The 19,681-nt window shown below is 36.3% G+C and overlaps 2 protein-coding genes across 3 annotated transcripts in view; one reads left to right on the top strand and one right to left on the bottom strand.

Moving 5' to 3' along the window:
• Positions 1–122: 122 nt before the first annotated feature.
• Positions 123–2,289, bottom strand: mad2l1bp (MAD2L1 binding protein). The gene is made up of 3 exons (XM_077236566.1): positions 1,881–2,289; positions 1,068–1,336; positions 123–981 (listed from the first exon to the last, which is right to left on the bottom strand). Exons 1-3 carry the CDS (start codon positions 2,221–2,223, stop codon positions 451–453), a joined length of 1,143 nt encoding a protein of 380 aa, XP_077092681.1. The 5' UTR covers positions 2,224–2,289; the 3' UTR covers positions 123–450.
• Positions 2,290–3,711: 1,422 nt separating this feature from the next.
• Positions 3,712–19,681, top strand: part of macrod2 (mono-ADP ribosylhydrolase 2) — a 631,164-nt gene continuing 615,194 nt past the window's right edge. Inside the window, exons 1-2 of one of the 2 annotated variants that reach the window (XM_077236611.1) lie at positions 3,712–3,950; positions 5,984–6,088. In XM_077236611.1, the coding sequence (XP_077092726.1) occupies positions 3,914–3,950; positions 5,984–6,088 (142 nt within the window). In that variant the 5' untranslated portion in view covers positions 3,712–3,913. The remainder of the gene's footprint in view (positions 3,951–5,983; positions 6,089–19,681) is intronic. The other variant, XM_077236612.1, reaches the window with a different exon arrangement.

Raw genomic sequence — 19,681 nt, 5'->3', positions numbered from 1 at the left:
AATGGTAAATTAAGTGTGATTGCATGGTTTTCATTAAGATGTATAATGACAGATTTGGAAGAGCCCCAAAACACATAATTTAAGTAAATTAAAATTGTGTACATTCATCAGTTTACAAAAGCTACTATTTAGCAGATGGTTTTAATTCGTTGTGACATAAAAAATGATACAAATGGTCTAAAAGTGAGTAGCAGCTCAGATTATAAAACAACAGAAAACCACCACTGTACACTGTAAAATAATGTAAAACAGATGGATTAGCTGATGATAATGTAAACATGGCATAAATAATCTGCAGTTATAAAACAAAGTTCACACAGAATTCCTGAATAAAGCATATTTCAAAAAACAATAGCCCATATACTTTTTGGCCAGTCATACAGTGATCCCTGAGAATGGAGTGAATTGTATTCCAACATTCCCTGAAATCTGTTACTCTTTATTCCCTCATCATTTACAGAATCCTTTCAGAGTGACAGGGGCCTGAAACCATATATAGTCCTCCAGGTCTCTCTTACTTTTTTGTAGTTCCCCGGAAAGAGACAAATCACTGGCTATAGAGATGACTTGCCTTTTCACTTTTGTGGGAAATTTAAAATCCACTTTGGGTTTAAACCCAGTCACGCCACAATCCCGGTGCCCCAAAGCCATGACTGTGGTGGTCATGAGACGCACAGACTTGGCATCCGACAACAGGTCAGCCACAAATAGCGTCCGGAAAAGCTGTCTTAGACAGCTTGAGGTTCTTAAGCTGTTTTCGCCGGCCTCAACAGCCAGTGCTTCCATGTTGACCTCATACAGCTCGGTGGGAAGGATGGTAGACCCACCCAACAGAAAAAGCACACAGGGAACATGGCTAAGAGAGAATAGGGCCTCAAGGTGAGCCAGCACCTCATCCAATTCCTGCAACGTCCGCTGGCACCGACGCCAGTCCAAGCCCCCTGATGTCTTTGCAGACCGCCGGTTCACCGTGTCCTCCGTCTGTGAAAAAGAAAGCACAGTTATCATACCAGATACAAACTACAATTCAATTATGAATCAAACACATATGAGGCCTTCTGTAATACCTGAGTATTATAATGCTGCTGTTTCTGCAAGAACACCATTTGATCATATGTCATAGGCATCTGTTGCCGCTGGTAAAGGACACACTTCAGAAGCTCGCAAACTAATCTACAGCAACCATCCTGGGTGATGTGCCCAGGGAAGACGACATTCACTCGTCCTTCCTCTCTCGCTCTCCTGAATATTTCCTCATCAATATGTTGTGCAGGTATTTCACTAGATTCCCTCTGACTGCCAGAAGAACTGGCCAAAGCATTGGTCTGCTGGCAACCTTGAAATAAAACATTTACATGACATTATTAACTTAACTTATTAACTGAAAAGAAAAGGAGCAAAATAAAAATTTCAGAGATTTGATCTGTTTAGTCTGAGGCGAAGACTAGAATAGACAGACAGAAGGGTCAATGATGTGACGCATTTTATTTTTGTCCAGATCTAATAATTAATATAATGTAAACATAAAATAACATTTTAATGATCACAATTATATAAATTTTGTTTAGGTCATATGACATATACCTAATTCATGATATTTGAAAAGTAATATAATACATAAGCAAACATGTATATAAACATCTATAAAGACATACACACACATAAACATATATATATCTGTATATATTATATATATATAAAAATATGTCTGTATATATATACACGTGTGTGTGATTTTTTTACTTATTTGTAACGTTAATCATCTTATTATTTATAACTGCCTCGTATTTACTGATATTTAACTGACTGCTGTTTGATTTTCTATCACAGTTAGTTTTGCGAAGCATAGACAGGAAATGGAACCGTTTATCACCACTTACCTACATCATGATCGTCACCTTTATGTTCAGTTTTTGCATTTGTGGAGATATTTCTGTTTTCTTTGTCCTCTGATGGTTTAAAGGACTCCACACAAACCCTGTCTCTCTCAATCTCACCAATGTTGTCCAGCAGGCACACATTTTCCACCTGAGAATGCGGGGAGGATTCAGGATCATCGACATGGCACAACATGTTCCTTTCCGTTTCTCCGTCAGATGAAACTTGATTGGTGTGAATAAGTATGTCATTGTGGCTTTTGTTAGAAGCTTCGTTGGTGCTGCTGTGTTTGGTGACCGTCATGTTTGCACACTCAACCTCTCTCCTCCTCGATCCCTCTTCCATTTTTAATGTTTGAAACTTTGAATTTACCCACCGGGCACGGCATCATGGGAAACACGGGAACCGGAAATCACGAGAAATGTAATAAGAGTCTCATTCCTTTTTATTTATTTTTTATTTTTATTTCACGTTTTTATATTTAAAAAGTGTTCGGGTAAGATGTTCGTGGCAGAGCAAAATTAGATTTACTTATTTTCTTATTTTCCCTGTACCTTTTTTTGTTTTCTCTTCGGGTTTCAAAGAAGCGGTTATTTGACGCCCTCTGCAGGTTGACTTTTTCACTGTCAGGACCATAGACTAAAAAAAAAAAGGTCAGCACCATTAGGTTTTTGGTCATTCTTTACTAAATGCTATTATGTTATTGCAGGATTGATGGTTATTTGACGGCAATGGAGGTCTTTGTGCATCTAGAAACATTATGTAAACTATCCAGGAGGCATGGAGAGACTTCTGTAGAGACTTCATGCATTACATTCGGGACTTATAGACTTTTACTGTTTTAAGTGCCTAATGTCTTGTCGAATAAACCCTTTTATCAATTGAATATGTACAGAAAATATGATTTATTTCTGTATTTATGGAATAGGGTGATAATGCTAAGATGACAAAATAAGATTTTTAAAAAAATTTATTTATTTATTTTACACATTTTCTTCCAACAAGAGACCTTCCAACAATATATGCAGCACACATTTTAGGAACTCATTTCAAAGTGTGCAAATCGTTAATTAATTCCTCAAAGCAACAGATTCTGAATGTTTTCACAAGAATAATTATATCTCTAGCTATCCTCCTTATGAGAACAGATCAATGTGTCTCATTATGCATGTGGGTTAAAGGCATTTGTACAAATACCACAAACCGGTTGCTACAGATTCACAACGTTACTTTCACAACCAGTAAATCACCAATATCATTTACTAAATAGAGCTAAGGGAACCTAAATTATCCAAAATAATCTTGTGCAGTGGAAGCAAGAACAATTTAACCTCTGTACAAATGTTACAAAGTATGTTAGCATGGATTTCAAAAGGTATAATTATAAAAGTTAGATTGCAAGTTAGTTAGAGTGAGAGTGTACCAGTCGCTAAACTGAAATTGCGTTCGCCAGTGGTAACCATAGGAACAACAGTATCCCGCTAGCACGTTTTCCATTGCAATTTGGGTCACTTTGGATGGATGGATGATATATAGATATAATATTTTATGTCAAATCTGGGGAAAAAGTCAGTCAATAAAGTTGCACATCACTATGCAACTGTATTAAATATGTGCTACATCCCCGCATTACTAGCACGCACGGCGCTCCAGTCTTTTAAAGCTCTTTTACACGCTCCCCACGGTTGCTATCCTACCAGCCCTACAACGCTTTGACGCTCAACCTAGCGCACGTCAAGCGTATGCGCATTTATCTGACTGCCGCATGAAACAGTCCAATCACAACACCACTTCCGCGTAAGAATCGACCAATCACCGAGCTCCGTTTTGCACGCAGCCTCCACGATTAGCGTTAAGATAGGTTGCGTCACGGCACACAGTCTCCCCACCAACTACAATTTGACAGTTTCTCAGGTGAGGAGTCACGCTACCGGAGCTCTTTCACTTTCTTTTGAGTTTCAGCGCGCACATCACTGTGAGCCTGGGGTTGTTTAACTCAAAAACCATTTACCAGAAGCCCTCACACCACGGGACCATGAGCAAAAAGAAAAAGGAGTGGAGAGCGGAGAAAGGTAAGGCTCTTTTGGACTCTGGTCGTGTCTCTTCCGTTTAAAGACAGGATTCATAACGGTAGTGTCTGTCAGGGTTTGACATCCACCGGGTTGAACATGCGGTCACGTCACGTACGTGGCGGGAGAAATGTCTTCTTACAGACCCTCTGTCTCTTGAATCAACAGCATGTGGACAGACGCACACCTTCAGGTGCAGGTGGAGCATCAGTACATGATGCTGTGATCAAGGCCCTGATATGTCCAGCGTTAAATTCTATTTAAATGCAAATAAAATGTATGAATTTGTGTTTAGTCATTTAAAAATGTGCTGACACGTGCGTTTGTTTGGTGCAGCCAGTGAAACACTGTATGATAAAATATTTCCATGAACCTTTGTACCATATGACTGACTCTGTGTGGTGTGTGAACCTGTAACGGGTGAATCCCTGTTTACTGTAAATCAGTTTGTATAAATGCACAAGCTAAATTACAAATTAGAAGGGCTGTTAATGGATTAAAAGTTCAATGAGATGAATATCATGCACTCTGCAGTGGCTCAGTCCTGGTCCTGGATTTTCACCTTCATTAGTAGTTTAGTTCTATTGCCTTAATGTTTTTTAGTATTAGTACTATTACTTTCCAAACGTCATTTGGTTCAGTTATGTTAAACCAGTATTGTAGCTGAACTATACTTGGAGGTTCTGTACTGTTCTATGCTGTTTTGATACAATAATATTTTAGCTTGATTGGAGAACCTTAATGATTTTGTGTTACATCTGAGAAACTTTATCATTAGATAATGACATCATTCGATTAATTTATTTTAAGTGCATAAGCACTCCTATATATTGACATAAAAATCCCCCACCGTGTGACCTGATGTTCACAACAACAGTGTTTTTGACATGTCCTATGAAGTTCCTATGAAGGAGTGTAAACATTAATTTGACAGTGGTGTTACTTTACACACATTAATGGTCTGTTATCATAAATCAAATGCATAATAATATGACAAATTATATAAGATGAGAGCTGTTGACTTGTGGCCTAGTGTATTGCAGTGAACGGACATCAAATGTTTCCTTTATAATATCATTTTATTAAATGAATCGGCGATGATGTCATTTGTACTATTTTAAAATAGCACATCATGAATACACATTGTGCTCATAAAGGAGCCCTTGTGAAAGTGATCTTCATTTGTGTAGCAATAGGGAGTGCAGAAGGATAATAACAGAAAAAATTAATTAATAAATATGGTTGAAAAGGCAGATGTAGGGGGCAGTGAGCATGAAAAATCAGTAGTGTCGGCAGGGGCACTTTGGAGCTGATTTATAACAGGAATACCAAGCTAAAGTTTCATTTTGTCTTGAAAGAGACATTTTTATTTTGGGAGGGTTTTAGAGCTTCTTACATTTTATGTACATGTTAACTTCTTATTCTCACCACATAATAAATAGTAAAGCCAATAATAAGCCATTACAATAAAAACAATATTTTTTTATTTTAATTTATATGAAATAGAGAATTATGGGAAGTAAATTTGCCGCTGCAAAAACTTTTTTTTGTTACTGTCCATTCTATGAAAAACCCTTAACAAAAATGTTGTTATTTTTTACAAGGGAAGGTCGCATTAACTGGAGAAACAAAAGTGAAACTGAAATCGTAGGAACCAACTGTGTAAGCTTTAGTGTAGTGCTAAACTAGTTAATTAAACATGCCTTTATTACAATGAAAGGCACATAAATATTTTTAAATTTTTTAATCATGTCCATGAATGCTAGGTAGAACTGATCACACACACAGTCTGGTTGCATGTCAGGCCTGCAGCTGTATGCTGAGCAGTGTACCCTAATTAGCCTGTCTCTGCTTTCTCACACATACTTACATGGCTGCCACAATTACCACACCAAACAGTACCACTCTGACACGATGCACAGAGCTAGTCGCAGATGTTCCTTTATGAACCCCTCTGATTCAAACCGATTAGCTTTGCTTCACAAGACATACTCTTGTCTGTACTCTATGACTGTATTGTTTCTTCTGTTCCACAGAGCGCTTACTCAGTCTTGGACTAGAGGATAGGCGCAAAGATTATCGGGGAAACTATGTGACGTTGGACAAGATACCCACCTGGGCAAATCATGACAATAATACAGGTAAATACCAAAGCCTTTCTGACATCCTGTTTTTTGACCAATAGCAAACAGGTGGAGTGCTTTGAAAAGCTGTTTAAAAATGATTTGCAATTCTGTTTGATGCTAGTGGATTACACACTTTACCTTCAAGTAGCCCACAAGCTTTTACAATAGTGAATTGTACAGGTCCTTCTCAAAAAATTAGCATATTGTGATAAAGTACATTATTTTCCATAATGTAATGATAAAAATTAAACTTTCATATGTTTTAGATTCATTGCACACCAACTGAAATATTTCAGATCTTTTATTGTTTTAATACTGATGATTTTGGCATACAGCTCATGAAAACCCAAAATTCCTATCTCAAAAATTTAGCATATTTCATCCGACCAATAGAATAAGTGTTTTTAACACTCATCCAGAGTGTTGGGTCTTGCGTCTCTCAACTTTCTCTTCACAATATCCCACAGATTCTCAATGGGGTTCAGGTCAGGAGAGTTGGCAAGCCAATTGAGCACAGTAATACCATGGTCAGTAAACCATTTACCAGTGGTTTTGGCAGTGTGAGCAGGTGCCAGGCCGTGCTGAAAAATTAAATCTTCATCTCCATAAAGCCTTTCAGCAGATGGAAGCATGAAGTGCTCCAAAATCTCCTGATAGCTAGCTGCATTGACCCTGCCCTTGATAAAACACAGTGGACCAACACCAGCAGCTGACATGGCACCCCAGACCATCACTGACTGTGGGTACTTGACACTGGACTTCAGGCATTTTGCCATTTCCTTCTCCCCAGTCTTCCTCCAGACTCTGGCACCTTGATTTCCGAATGACATGCAAAATTTGCTTTCATCCGAAAAAAGGATTTTGGACCACTGAGTAACAGTCCAGTGCTGCTTCTCTGTAGCCCAGGTCAGGCGCTTCTGCCGCTGTTTCTGGTTCAAAAGTGGCTTGACCTGGGGAATGCGGCACCTGTAGCCCATTTCCTGCACACGCCTGTGCACGGTGGCTCTAGATGTTTCTACTCCAGACTCAGTCCACTGCTTCTGCAGGTCCCCAAGGTCTGGAATCGGTCCTTCTCCACAATCTTCCTCAGGGTCCGGTCATCTCTTCTCGTTGTGCAGCGTTTTTTTGCCACACTTTTTCCTTCCCACAGACTTCCCACTGAGGTGCCTTGATACAGCACTCTGGGAACAGCCTTTGTTCAGAAATTTCTTTCTGTGTCTTACCCTCTTGCTTGAGGATGTCAATGATGGCCTTCTGGACAGCAGTCAGGTCGGCAGTCTTACCCATGATTGCGGTTTTGAGTAATGAAACAGGCTGGGAGTTTTTAAAAGCCTCAGGAATCTTTTGCAGGTGTTTAGAGTTAATTAGTTGATTCAGATGATTAGGTTAATAGTTCGTTTAGAGACCCTTTTCATGATATGCTAATTTTTTGAGATAGGAATTTTGGGGTTTCATGAGCTGTCATGATCCAAAATCATCAGTATTAAAACAATAAAAGACCTGAAATATTTCAGTTGGTGTGCAATGAATCTAAAATATATGAAAGTTTTTAATTTTTATCATTACATTATGGAAAATAATGAACTTTATCACAATATGCTAATTTTTTGAGAAGGACCTGTATACCGTTAATGTTTGGGATCAGTTAAGTTTTTTTTTTAAAGACTAATGCTTATACTCAGCAAGAATACTTGCTGAAAAATGTATCACAGTTTCCACAAAAATATTAAGCAGCTGTTTTCAATATTGATAAAAAATAAGAAGTGTTTCTTGAGCAGCAAATCAGCATATTAGAATTATTTCTAAAGGATCATGTGACACTAAAGACTGGAGTAATGATGCTGAACATTTGGCTTTATCAGTACAGGAATAAATTTGATATTAAAATATAATAAAGTTGAAAAAAGTTATTTTAAATTATATTATTTCACAATATTAATGTTTTTGCTGTGTTTTTGATCAACTGTGCAGCCTTATTGGTGAACATGAGGAACTTGTTTCAAAAACATGAAGACAAATCTTTTGAATGATAGTGTATGTCTTGGTGAATAGCTTTAGAGCTCTTTTATAGTATTGAAGTTGCAAAGTCATTCTGGAAGAAGGTACTGGTTGTTTCATGTCCTTCATTCCCAGCAGACATCAAAGTCACTCTGCATGCAAGTGACATGCTGCCCTTTTAAAAAGAAAAGGACACATGGATCAGTGTGACCCTTACAGCTCAGATATCATGACTAATTTATGGATGAACCTGCCAAAATTTTGAAAAGGTGTCAGCCGCCGTCCCTTTCATAGCACTAACAATCCTGCACAAACATAGGCTAAGATAGTTGAACTAACCTGACCTAAGCTTATTTTTTTATAGATTTATTCGAAGGTTTCCCAAACTAAACAGAACAGAAAGACATGATCGTGTTAAAGTAAACTAAATAGCTTAAATGCTGTTATGCCCCCCCCCCCCATTTATTTGATCACTAAAACCACATACAGAAGTCTTAGAATATCAAACATCTGAATCTATTGTTTCCTGTTTTAAGACCAGAGTTTGCATAAAAACATAGATTGGTCTACAAAAGACTCAGTCCTAAAGGGATAGTCCACCCTAAAATGAAAAATGCCTTATGCCATTTCTTTTATGCACCACAAAAAGGAGAGTTTGTAAAAAATGTCAGCCGCTCTCGCTCGTCCATTTAATGCCAGTGAAAAGCGACCAGCATCAAACTTTTGAAAAAAGACGCAAAAGTATCACAAAATGATCCCATGCCGTATATTCCAAGTGGGCTTTAGAGTTCACTCCGACTTAATTTTCATTTTAGGGTAAACTATCCCTTTAACATAATGGCTGTGTTTATGCAACTAGCTCAAGAAGATCAGGAATAGTTTTAAAGGGATTGAAAAAAAACATTGTCATTTACTTGCCCTCATTTCTAAACCTAATTAGTCTTGTGAACCAACAGATTCACCAGTCTCAAAAGTGATTTGTTCACAAATCTGATATTCTACTTCGCTCATAAATGCAGCAAGGGTTTCTGTGAATGGTGACTGACTTTTTCGTTTCACACACACAAGAGTACCATTGACTTCAGAAGACTTGAAAAATAGTGCAGTAGCCTTTAATAGTGCTAAGTGTTTTTTGGTTTCAGTCCATTTTTTTTTAAAATTCCATAAAGATCACATTTTCTTGTGTTCAACAGAAGAAAGGAGGTCACATGGGTTTGTAAATGAAGACTTCTTTCTTGTTCACTCAAAAATACAAAAGCTATGTTTTTTACATTTGAAATGTAAGGAAATGTTCCTGAATTTTATTTTCTGTGTTATTCATCTTACTTGTTTTGAATGCAAAAAAAAACAGGAAAGCATGAATTGCATGTTTTTGCTGCGGCACAGTGTGAAACCGGTTTCATAGAAAAAGTGCAGCGCAAACACAGTATTTTATTATTACTTTAACACACATATATAAAATACTTTAATATACTCATTCTTGAAATGTAACGTTATTTGTTTTCTCACATAATGTTCTAGAATTGACAAGGAAAGTGCTTGCTAATTCATTTAAAGAGACAGGGTCACATGTAGCCACAGTACCTGTACGGATATGACCCAGAATAGATCAGGATTCCAGCTTATCCAGCATAAGGGACAGCTCGGAGATTCTGGATTTCATCTGTGCTACAGATGATTCAGTGAAACAAGGCAGAGGAACTCTGCTATCACACTCTTCATGTCTCACAACTTTGTTAACAGGACTCTCAAAGCAATGACACTTACTTTAAGTACTCTACTGTATCCTACTGCATTCGTGTCAGCAGTGCCTATTTATAACATATACAATATTGTTATTATAGAAGTAATGCGCTATTTGTTTTAAAATAAAATATCTGTGCAGTGGTGGGTGAAGTGAGTAAAAAATGCATTTGCAAACAATAGTTATTTGCACTCATTGTAAATAGACACTAGCTATCCATCCAAAGTTGCAAATTTAACTTATGCGCAAAATTGAAATATTTGATAAAACATTTGTGAATAAAGCATTGTTTCCATCCCATTTGTTCAAGAGTACAAAATAGTCACTTCCTGGGAAATTTGGGCAAAGTATTTGTTATAAAAATTGAATTTGCTGTAATCGGGGAAGCCACTGTTGCTCTTTTATCCTATATCACAAATGACTTGCACCTTTATCTTGCTTTCGGAAGCCTGATGTTTGTGAACACCGTCGTGTGAGACACTTCTGGGAGGGAATTAAACCAAATCATTTTGATGACGGACTTTGGCTCAGGCATTTCAGAATAAATAAAACTAATTTAAAAAAATAATTATTTTATGTAGTAATAGACTGAATGCCACTGATGCTTTGCATAAGGCTTAACGTATTCAACCCTAAACAGTTTATTTTCATAACCTTTCTTGGTTTGTTGTCCTCTGGTGAGGAGATTGACTTGTTTTCATTTAAAGGTGAAGTGTGTAATTTCTGCTCTAGTGGCACCAAACAGAATTGCATACTTTTTTTATTATTATTTTTTTTAATGTTGGTCAGTTTACATAATTTCCACTCCAAACTCATGCAGTTGGTTTTACTGTGTTCTTCTGGTCGGGATGCTCAAAAAGTAGAGAATGTTTGATGGTAAATTTTGTTGTTCTGTAGCACTCTTTTGGAGGGAATCAACCTACAAATACTCTTAGTTTGAGCTTAGTTTTACATATTGAGCTTAGCTTAACATATTTATGCAGTTTAAAATCCATTCTGTAGAATTCTATTACTTTTAGTCTAAAATGAGTTGTGGAAATGTGAAAATCATCAGATTCTGTGTGGGCCTATTATTTAAAAAAATAATAGGCCCACATAATGTTTTAAAAAAATACATATACAAAAAACAACAACTTCTTTTAAAGTCCTCTGGCTATTTTCATCTTTAGTTCTATAGTGAGAGGATTTCGGAAAATGCTAAATTAAACACTTCCGTTGATTTGGATGTGGTTTGTTCCTTGCACATCCTGTGTGTGCTCCACCAAATGGCTATGCCTTGTGCCAGCAGACCTGGAGATGAACTGACAGGAGCAGAGCTGGTCCTTTCACATTAGAGCCGGAAATTTTCTCTGGCTCTACTAATCTAAAAGGACAGTCTGTAGGATGTGCAATGGGTAATTTCTCAAATAAGCGTAATGAACACTGCTTCTTTTAGCTTGCAAATGTTAATGTCTTTTTTGCATATCATTTGTCTGCAGCCTATGGCATTAAATAGAGCTGACCGACTGGCCAATGCCAGCAGTTTGAGACCTGATGGTTTGGACGCTCTATTCGTTGGATTACTATCTGTTCTGTTAACCCATATGCATAGTGTTACATGCCAGCACTTTAACCAACCAGATCTGATTTCATTGGTTTCTACTCCGTACTGGGAGCTGGTAAAAGGTACTTAAAAAAGGTGATTTTTTTTTTTAATAGATTTACTTGCACGCCTTTTCTATAGAGAAAGCCGGTTCAAATGTGCAGTGTTCTGTCAGGTTTGGCATTTGATGCCAAAAGGAAGAACTGAGATTTCTAGAGTTATCAAAAAGCATTTAACGAATAAATAAAGATTAGATAAATCTAAGTGAGTCCATGAGATATATTCTTTTTAAATATGTATGTACAGGGGTTGGACAATGAGACTGAAACACTGGCCAATATTTTGTTGGAGGTTTCACACCTATACAGTATATGCGTGGCCTGGTTGCCAATCTTCACTGATTTTACATTTCATCAGTAAGAGCAGATTGTGAATGTTGAATTGGCAGAGCAATAGCACAGCTGTACATATTGCAAGAATCCACACAATGTAATGGGAGACATATCAGAATTCAAAAGAGGACAAATTTTTGGTGTGTGTCTCACCAAATGTCTTTCTGACTGTACAGCAGTACTACAAGCAAGTAGTCAAAATCTGCATGATTAGGGAATCCAGTATTTAATGAGCTTGAAACACGGACAACTTTATGAGTGACATGAACAATATTTCATTAACTAGACGAAACACTTAAACTACTCTAACATACACATGCATACAGTTTACTAAGGGAAAGAGAGCTGAAGCAGAATACAGGAAAACAAGAAGTAATAGCACTGTTTGAAATTCAGCAGATCAACAGCCTTGATCCAACCATCAGTTTAGTTCTAACCTAACACGCCCTTCTTAAAAAGGGGTAAGGATTCTTAATGTACACTGACGTTGACAGTTTGATAAATGCAAGTTAATTTTAATCTTTGTGTGCTAAAAATGCACATAAGTCCCTGTAGAGATAGCAATACACATTCTCCTTTTTTGCCAAATAAACAAAAGCATTTCATCAATGTCTTCTCTCTTGCTGTATCAAAATGTCACCTAGCTTTCCTCAGAGATGGTCTCAATAATGTGCTTAAAGTCAAGTCAAATTAAGTTTGTGCATGATTACATGTTATACATTTTTTTTTTAATACTGTATCCTGAATTGTGGATAATTAAGCTATAGCCTATATCATATGCTGAAGTACATTTCTGGAGTGTTAAAGATTAAAAGAAAAAATAACAACAAGAACCGTACAGAACCGAAAACCGTGACCCTAAAACCGTGATATGAACCGAACCGTGGGTTTTGTGAACCGTGCCACCCCTAGTGCTTTCACACTAGCACTTTTGGTGCGCACCCGGGTTCGAATGACGTCAGAGTTCGGTTCGTTTGGATGATGTGAACGCTGTTTTCTGAACTCGGGTGCACACCCACGAACCGTAATAGAGTCCGCTTAAAAAGGGTGGTCTGGGGTACGGTTCATGTGAACTCCAGTACGGTTCGCTGCTGATACGAACGCAATCGTACCAAATCGTGAACGTGAACCGCTATTGATGACGTATAATGTGGTCGACAGAACAGTCATCAGTCGCACACGCGTCACTTTCAAGATGAGCGAAAAGGGTTTACTTTGGTCATCAGAAGAAATTGAAACCTTGTTAGATGCATGACGTAAACAAAACCAAAGGTTTAAAAAAAAGAACAAATGTTAAGCGAGCAATTCTATCCATTTTGACGCCTTTTCATTCATATCGGTTACCAAGCAGCACGATTACGCGCCAGCTGCAGCTTGATGACGCACAGTATAATACTAATGCATCACAAAGTTAGCTTAATGTAAATTAACAAATGGGGGATGACGATTGGAGTTTATAGAGACTAAACATGCTAAACTTGATTTTGGTTAACCATTGTATGCAAGTCTGAAACATTAATCCAAAAGAGTTGAATTAATACATAGGCCTTGGCCAAACTACATAAAAGGAAAATCATGAGATGGGAAGATTAGATGCATGTTTATACATTTCTCTAGTGGTTATATATAGAATATATATGATTAAAAGGTTTTATTTCTCCTTCTCAGCAAGAATTATGTGAGAGTCACAACTCTCTCTAATGTGTCCTGTAACAGGACACTGGGTTCTGCTATTGTGCTAGCTTCATTTGGGTTGTTAGTTTTGGGGTAAGTTTCATAGACCTTTATTGGGAGAGTGAGTTGGCTGGTTTATTCATTAAATATAATCAATAATTTGTGCGTGTCTGATTGGTCCAGATGCTACTGTCCCAAATGTCGGTTTCATTGGTGCCAACAGTGGAAATCTTGGGCTGTGGACAAAGTGAAACATAATTATTCTCTGAGTCCACATTCAATTCAATTTACATTGATTGTTGTATAGCGTATATTGTTGTATTCACAATACATATTGTTTCAAAGCAGCTTTACAGAAAATGTCTACACATTACAATTTAAAGTGATCTGTTATCAGAGTAACGTACAGAGTAATGTATTTGAGAAATGTTCATATACAAATCATGCAGTTAACTAACAATGTATTAATTTACGGCAGAAACAATGAGCTCATTGAAGTAATAATTAGTTGTGAACATAATTACAATACATAGAAAATTTAGCATTGGCGCATGTTGATTTAGAGTCTGATCTGAAGTCCTCCCAGGAGTTGGCGCTGTCTCTTCACAAGTGTTGGTCATCTGAAATCTTTGTGAGATGCTGGATCCAGACTGGAGCTAACGTACTCTCTAGTTACCTCGGGATGGGCATCCCGAGATAAAACAGAAAAGCAAATGGAGAGTAATTAGTATAGCTGCTGTTCATAACATTAAGCAAATATAATCATGTGCATTTGATCTGATCTAACTGATCTAAATGTTATGAGATGTATTATGTGAATACTTGGCTGAAGAGATGTGTCTTTAGTCTAAATTTAAACTGGGAGAGTGAGTTTGAGCCCCGAAAATTCAGAAAGACTATCCATCCCTGTCTTTCCCACATCCTTTCCCAAAAAGGCTTTACGTACCGGACTGTTGTGTAACCAGAGTGAAGCACGGGATGAATCAGTGATGTTTTGGGATGCAATATCATGGCACTCCTTACTGTGCTTGATGGGCTGCCAAGGACTACCGAACCATTCTGGAGGACCAAGTGCACCTAATGGTTCAAACATTGTACCCTGGCCTGAAGGGGGTGCTGTGTATCAGCAGGATAATGCTCAAAATCCCTCTGACCACTGTGAAAGACTTGGATCTGTCATTCTCTAAATTAATTGATGTGGTATTGGTTGCAAAATGAGGCCCTACATCATACTAAGTTATTGTGGTCTTAAACCAAGTGTGTCATTTTCATGGTGTGTAGACTCTTAAGAAAAATGGTTCTAAACTGTACCAAATTAGGGTTCTCGGGCTTGTAACAATAGCAGAACCCATTTTGGTGCTAAATGGAACCCTTTTTCCAAGGTTCCATAAATAACCATGCTTTGAAAGTCCTATATAGGACATTCATGGTGTTATAAATGACCTTTTCAATGATATTTATTTTCATTAATAATAATATGAAGATGCTAATATTATTATTATTCATATTAATATTATTTTTCATAAATTATTTATTAATATTGTTTTTTTTTTTTAGCCCTCTGTCTGTCTGGTTTTATATCTTGTTGCCTCTATTTGGGTTTTACATTAAAAACAAAAACATGTAAATTAGAAACTTTTATTTTTAATTGACATGGCAGATTGTAGCAAAAATGACAGTGCTCTTACAACAGAGGTTAGCTGAATACATTAATAAATAACAATCGACATTGAACATGATATAGATATAATGAAAACTAAGTTCCAGTGAAATTTCTTCACAATCCCCTATGATGTCTTTACGTCCTTCATTATGTGTGTATTCTGAGTAGCAGTTTCTCTCTGTAGATGATGAGGTTATGATACGTGACAGCATCTGAAATATACAATTGAGTTTAGAGTTACTTTGTGTATCTTCCATTATATTTTGTAAAAACAATTATGGTAATGAAGTCCAAAATTAGCTAAAATGAACCATATGAGTCCTTTACCATGTTAAAAAGAGAAAGTGATATAAAGTCATGGTATCCACATTATTACTTCGCCCCATGACGCTTTGCGCGTATAATGTGTGAAACTTCCGTTAAGCTGTAAACAATCAGTGAAAGACTTGCTTTATGGACACAATAATTATATATATATATATATATATATATATTTTTAAACTGTGTACAATGACATTACATTATTCTACTCACCATTTAACCATTGAACATTAAAATAGTAAAAGCATCAACTTTCAACACACCATGAATAACCCCAAAAGCGTGAATCTTTCCACAGCAAAATCGGACGGTTAAATATCACTGTGGTAATTTGTATTATGTAACATATGTTGCCTTAAAAAAATAATAAATAAATAAAATTACTTCAGCATTGCATGATACTATTTCAAAGTGATTTCAGTCATTTTGACACAGATATTTTATCTACCTGTGAAAACAAACCTGAAAAGAGCGTGAGGATTTGGGGAGAAAAAAAGAGATTCTTCGTGCATTCCAGTGAATTATTAATGGCATACATCGTAAATTAAATCGGGAGAACAGACCACACATGTGCAGTACATGTTGACCTTTTTTTAGCAGAATGCAAAAGGAAAAAATTAAATAATCATGAGGAAAAGAATGCAGTGACTGAAAAGAGCTCTTGCCATATATATTCTTGTTAACATGTCACATTAAAATACCAAGTGTTACGTTATTCTCATGTTATTCTTAAATAAAACATGAAAAAAAATTGATAGCTCATTGAGTCAAAATGACAGATAAGCTTAAGGGCAACCTTATGATTTGAAATGATTTGTTTCAGTCTTTTTGAATGGAAGTTCCCCAGACTGGAAGTGCCACCCATAATTCAAAACGCATAATTTTTGTGACTGGGTATGTTTAGGCATAAAGTCATAATTAAAAAAAATCAAACAAAATGGATCATAAATTCAATATCTCTGTTACTTTGTGGAGAAGAGAAGATGAGTATCCTTAACTTAACAGAGCTGCTCACACATACATGTTCTGTTAAACTAAAAAGAGAAAAGCCATGATTATGTTTCAGGCAGTATTACAGGTCAGAAGTCAGATTGGATCGGAACATTATATTATAAAGTTTATCTGGTTGAAGATCGGAGTCATCAAGCGTGTATGGGGACGAGTTTTTAAGGGATCAGTGCCGATGGCTGTCGTGTCGATGAGGCCTTCACAGGGGAGAGTCAAGTTGACAAGCTCTGCTGACACTTCAGGGATGCGTTGAGGTCATGTCCAGGTGCAGGTCCACCATCTAATCTGTATACGGCCCGAATATGGCTGATTACAGTAAACCTTGGAATAAACAGAAAGACTAAAATTAGTGTAGATGCCATTCTTTTTATGAGGTAGCGAGTACATCAGATGTTATAGGAAGTGTTCCTGGTTCTGGCTGACCTAATTTATGCAGCTGAATAATTATTTAACTGATTTGAATTATAGGAATGTGTATGCAAGGTTGAAGTGTTTTTAATCTTGATTTAAACTGACAGAGTGTGTCTGCTTCCCGGACAATGTTAGAAAGATTGTTCCAAAGTTTAAGTGCTAAATAGGAAAAGGTTCTACCGCCAGCAGTCGATTTTGATATTCTAGGTATTATCAACTGGACGGAATTTTGAGATCGCAATAGACGTGAAGGACTATCATGCATTAAGAGCTTGCTCAAGTACTGGGGAGCAAAACCATTAAGTGCTTTGTAAGTAATCAGCAATATTTTAAAATTTATACGATGTTTAATAGAGAGCCAATGCAGTTGTTGAGTGTTGACAGAACCGGGCTAATATGGTCGTACTTCCTGGTTCTGGTAAGAACTCTAGCTGCTGCATATTGGACCAGCTGTAGTTTGTTTATTAAGCGTGCAGGGCAACCACCCAGTAGAGCATTACAATAATCTAGCCTTGATTTCATGAACGCATGAACTAATTGTTCTGCATTTGTCATTGAGAGCATATGACGTAATTTAGATATATTTTTTAAGATGGGAAAAATGTGGTTTTATCGATATTAGACACGTGACTTTCAAATGAAAGTTTGGTATTAAAGAGCACACCCAGGTTTCTAACCGGCTGCGAAGACTTGACAGAGCAGCCATCAAGTGTTAGACAGTATTCTTGGTTATTGCGAGAGGAAGTTTTTTGTTCAATAATTAGAATCTCTGTTTTTTCAGAAGTAAGTAATAGGAAATTACTAGTCATCCATTTTTTTATATCAGCTATGCATTCCGTTAACTTTGTGAATTGGTAAGTTTCGTCTGGGCATGAATATAGAGCTGAGTATAATCAGCATAACAGTGAAAACTAATGCCATGCTTCCTAATGATATCTAAATAGAACTGTAACTACAGGTAAAGAACCATCTTTTTTAAGAGTGTACCCTTACACTAGCATTCAAAGGTTTAACATCGGTAAGCGATTTTATTGTTTTTGAAAGAAGTCTCTTATGCTCAAATAATCTTTCTATTTTAATACATTTTAAAATATAATCTATTCCTGTGATGACAAAGCTGATTTAGTTTTTTAGCATTCATTACTCCAGTCATCAGTGTCAAACAATCCTTCAGAAAATTATCAGTTGAAAACAGTTGTGATGCTTAATATTATTGTGGAAACCGTGATGCAGTAGATGGGCACAATTGATATTAAACAAATCAGTCAAATTTGTCCAAACGTTCTGCTGGTAGTAGTTAGGAAGTTTTGCACTGAAAATTCTAGTGATCGACCGATATTGATTTTTTATAACCGATACCGATATCGATTATTTGCATGTTTATGTGCCCGATAACCGATATGCAGAACCGATATTTATTTACTGTTGACACAATTATTACAACACAAATGAACTGAACAAACCATTTTATTTATAAAAATCACTCCCTCCTATATATATATATAATATAATATAATCAATCCCTCCTATAAAATATATAAACATAAAACTTTATATTTATACACAAATAAATAGAGGGGTCTGAGTCCAAAAAATAAAGTGCCTTTGTTTAAAAATAAAAGCTTTGAGGTAAAAAATATAGCACAAAAATTATTATAACATACTGGGGGGAAAAAATCTAAATTACATGAATTTTAGTAGCTATTTTAGTATTGTAACTTAATACTCCCACTTAAGCAGAACTAGGTTGTAGTGTAGAAAACCGAGTCTTTCAGCATTCTGCTGTAAGCCTGCTTCGTTTGTTTTCATAAATGGTAAATAAATCAAATTACAATAAAAACATTTATATTATTACATTATATAATTTATATCTAAATTATACATATAATTTATAAGCATCAGCAGCAACAATGTTAACAATAGGCAAAATAAATGTTAAAAGTCCAATGTTTTCATATGGAGAAAATAATTGACAGGGGAGTCATTTTAAACAGTTTTAGAAGGTTTATGTGCCGTTTAATAGGTTTAAACTAAGAGTGAGGAATAATTCACTGGGTAATATTAATTCACTGAATAATATTAGCTGGAATTTAACATTGTCAGGAAAGTAACAAACAAAACAGCATATACATCATTGCATTTTCCAGCTAGTATGTTATTAATTATTAATAATATTGTCTCTAGATCATGAAATGCTTTCTGACAAAGTGCTGTTTATCTATGCATTTTCACAGAACTATATATGGCCTACTCAACCGCGATCGCGCGTGCAGATAATAAATAATTAATTTCCATAAAGCGATATATTTAGATGTTTATTAGCGAAATAATCGCTATGTAGCAAATGATAATATAATCTAGGGTGTTTAAACAAGATAATCTTGTCAAAAGTTTCATTCAGTGGCCGTGCTTGAGCATTCCTGATCATCAACCCAGTGAGTGCTCAGCAATATGAACAAACTTTTTTTCGAGACTAATGGTGAGCAAATACAACAGATAGAGCATTAAATTCAGCGCTTTTATTTTCAACATGCACTCATTCATGTCTGTTTTATTTAATTAATGTAAAGTTACGTCTTTATTGGGGCAGGCCATGACGGATTAGCCTACGCAACGTGGCTCAATGAGTTCGTCTCAATTTTTTAGAACCAAGCTGCATAAACTATATCAGGCATTTAGCCTGTCTCGAATTTCATTTCTGCATGCCTGTTATGTTAAATAAAGTTGAATAATTAAAGCAAAGCAAGTTGAACATATACTTTACCTGTGCACAGAGTTGTTATTGACTGATCTCCTCAGACGCGGGCTGCAATGG

The sequence above is a fragment of the Siphateles boraxobius genome, unplaced genomic scaffold (assembly GCF_051911475.1).
Source record: "Siphateles boraxobius isolate OS27281-9 unplaced genomic scaffold, OSU_SipBor_1 20, whole genome shotgun sequence".
NCBI lineage: Eukaryota > Metazoa > Chordata > Actinopteri > Cypriniformes > Leuciscidae > Siphateles > Siphateles boraxobius.
The sequence above is the reverse complement of the archived record's forward strand: the minus strand, read 5'-3'. Positions and strand labels throughout refer to the sequence as shown.

Excerpts from the sequence above, each read along its gene's own strand:
- mad2l1bp (XM_077236566.1), bottom strand. The coding sequence starts at position 2,223 with ATGGAAGAGGGATCGAGGAGGAGAGAGGTTGAGTGTGCAAACATGACG. Across the intron at positions 1,337-1,880 it reads AGGTGACGATCATGATGTAG|GTTGCCAGCAGACCAATGCT; the intron begins GTAAGTGGTGAT and ends TTTTATTTCAAG. Across the intron at positions 982-1,067 it reads AGCAGCATTATAATACTCAG|ACGGAGGACACGGTGAACCG; the intron begins GTATTACAGAAG and ends TCTTTTTCACAG.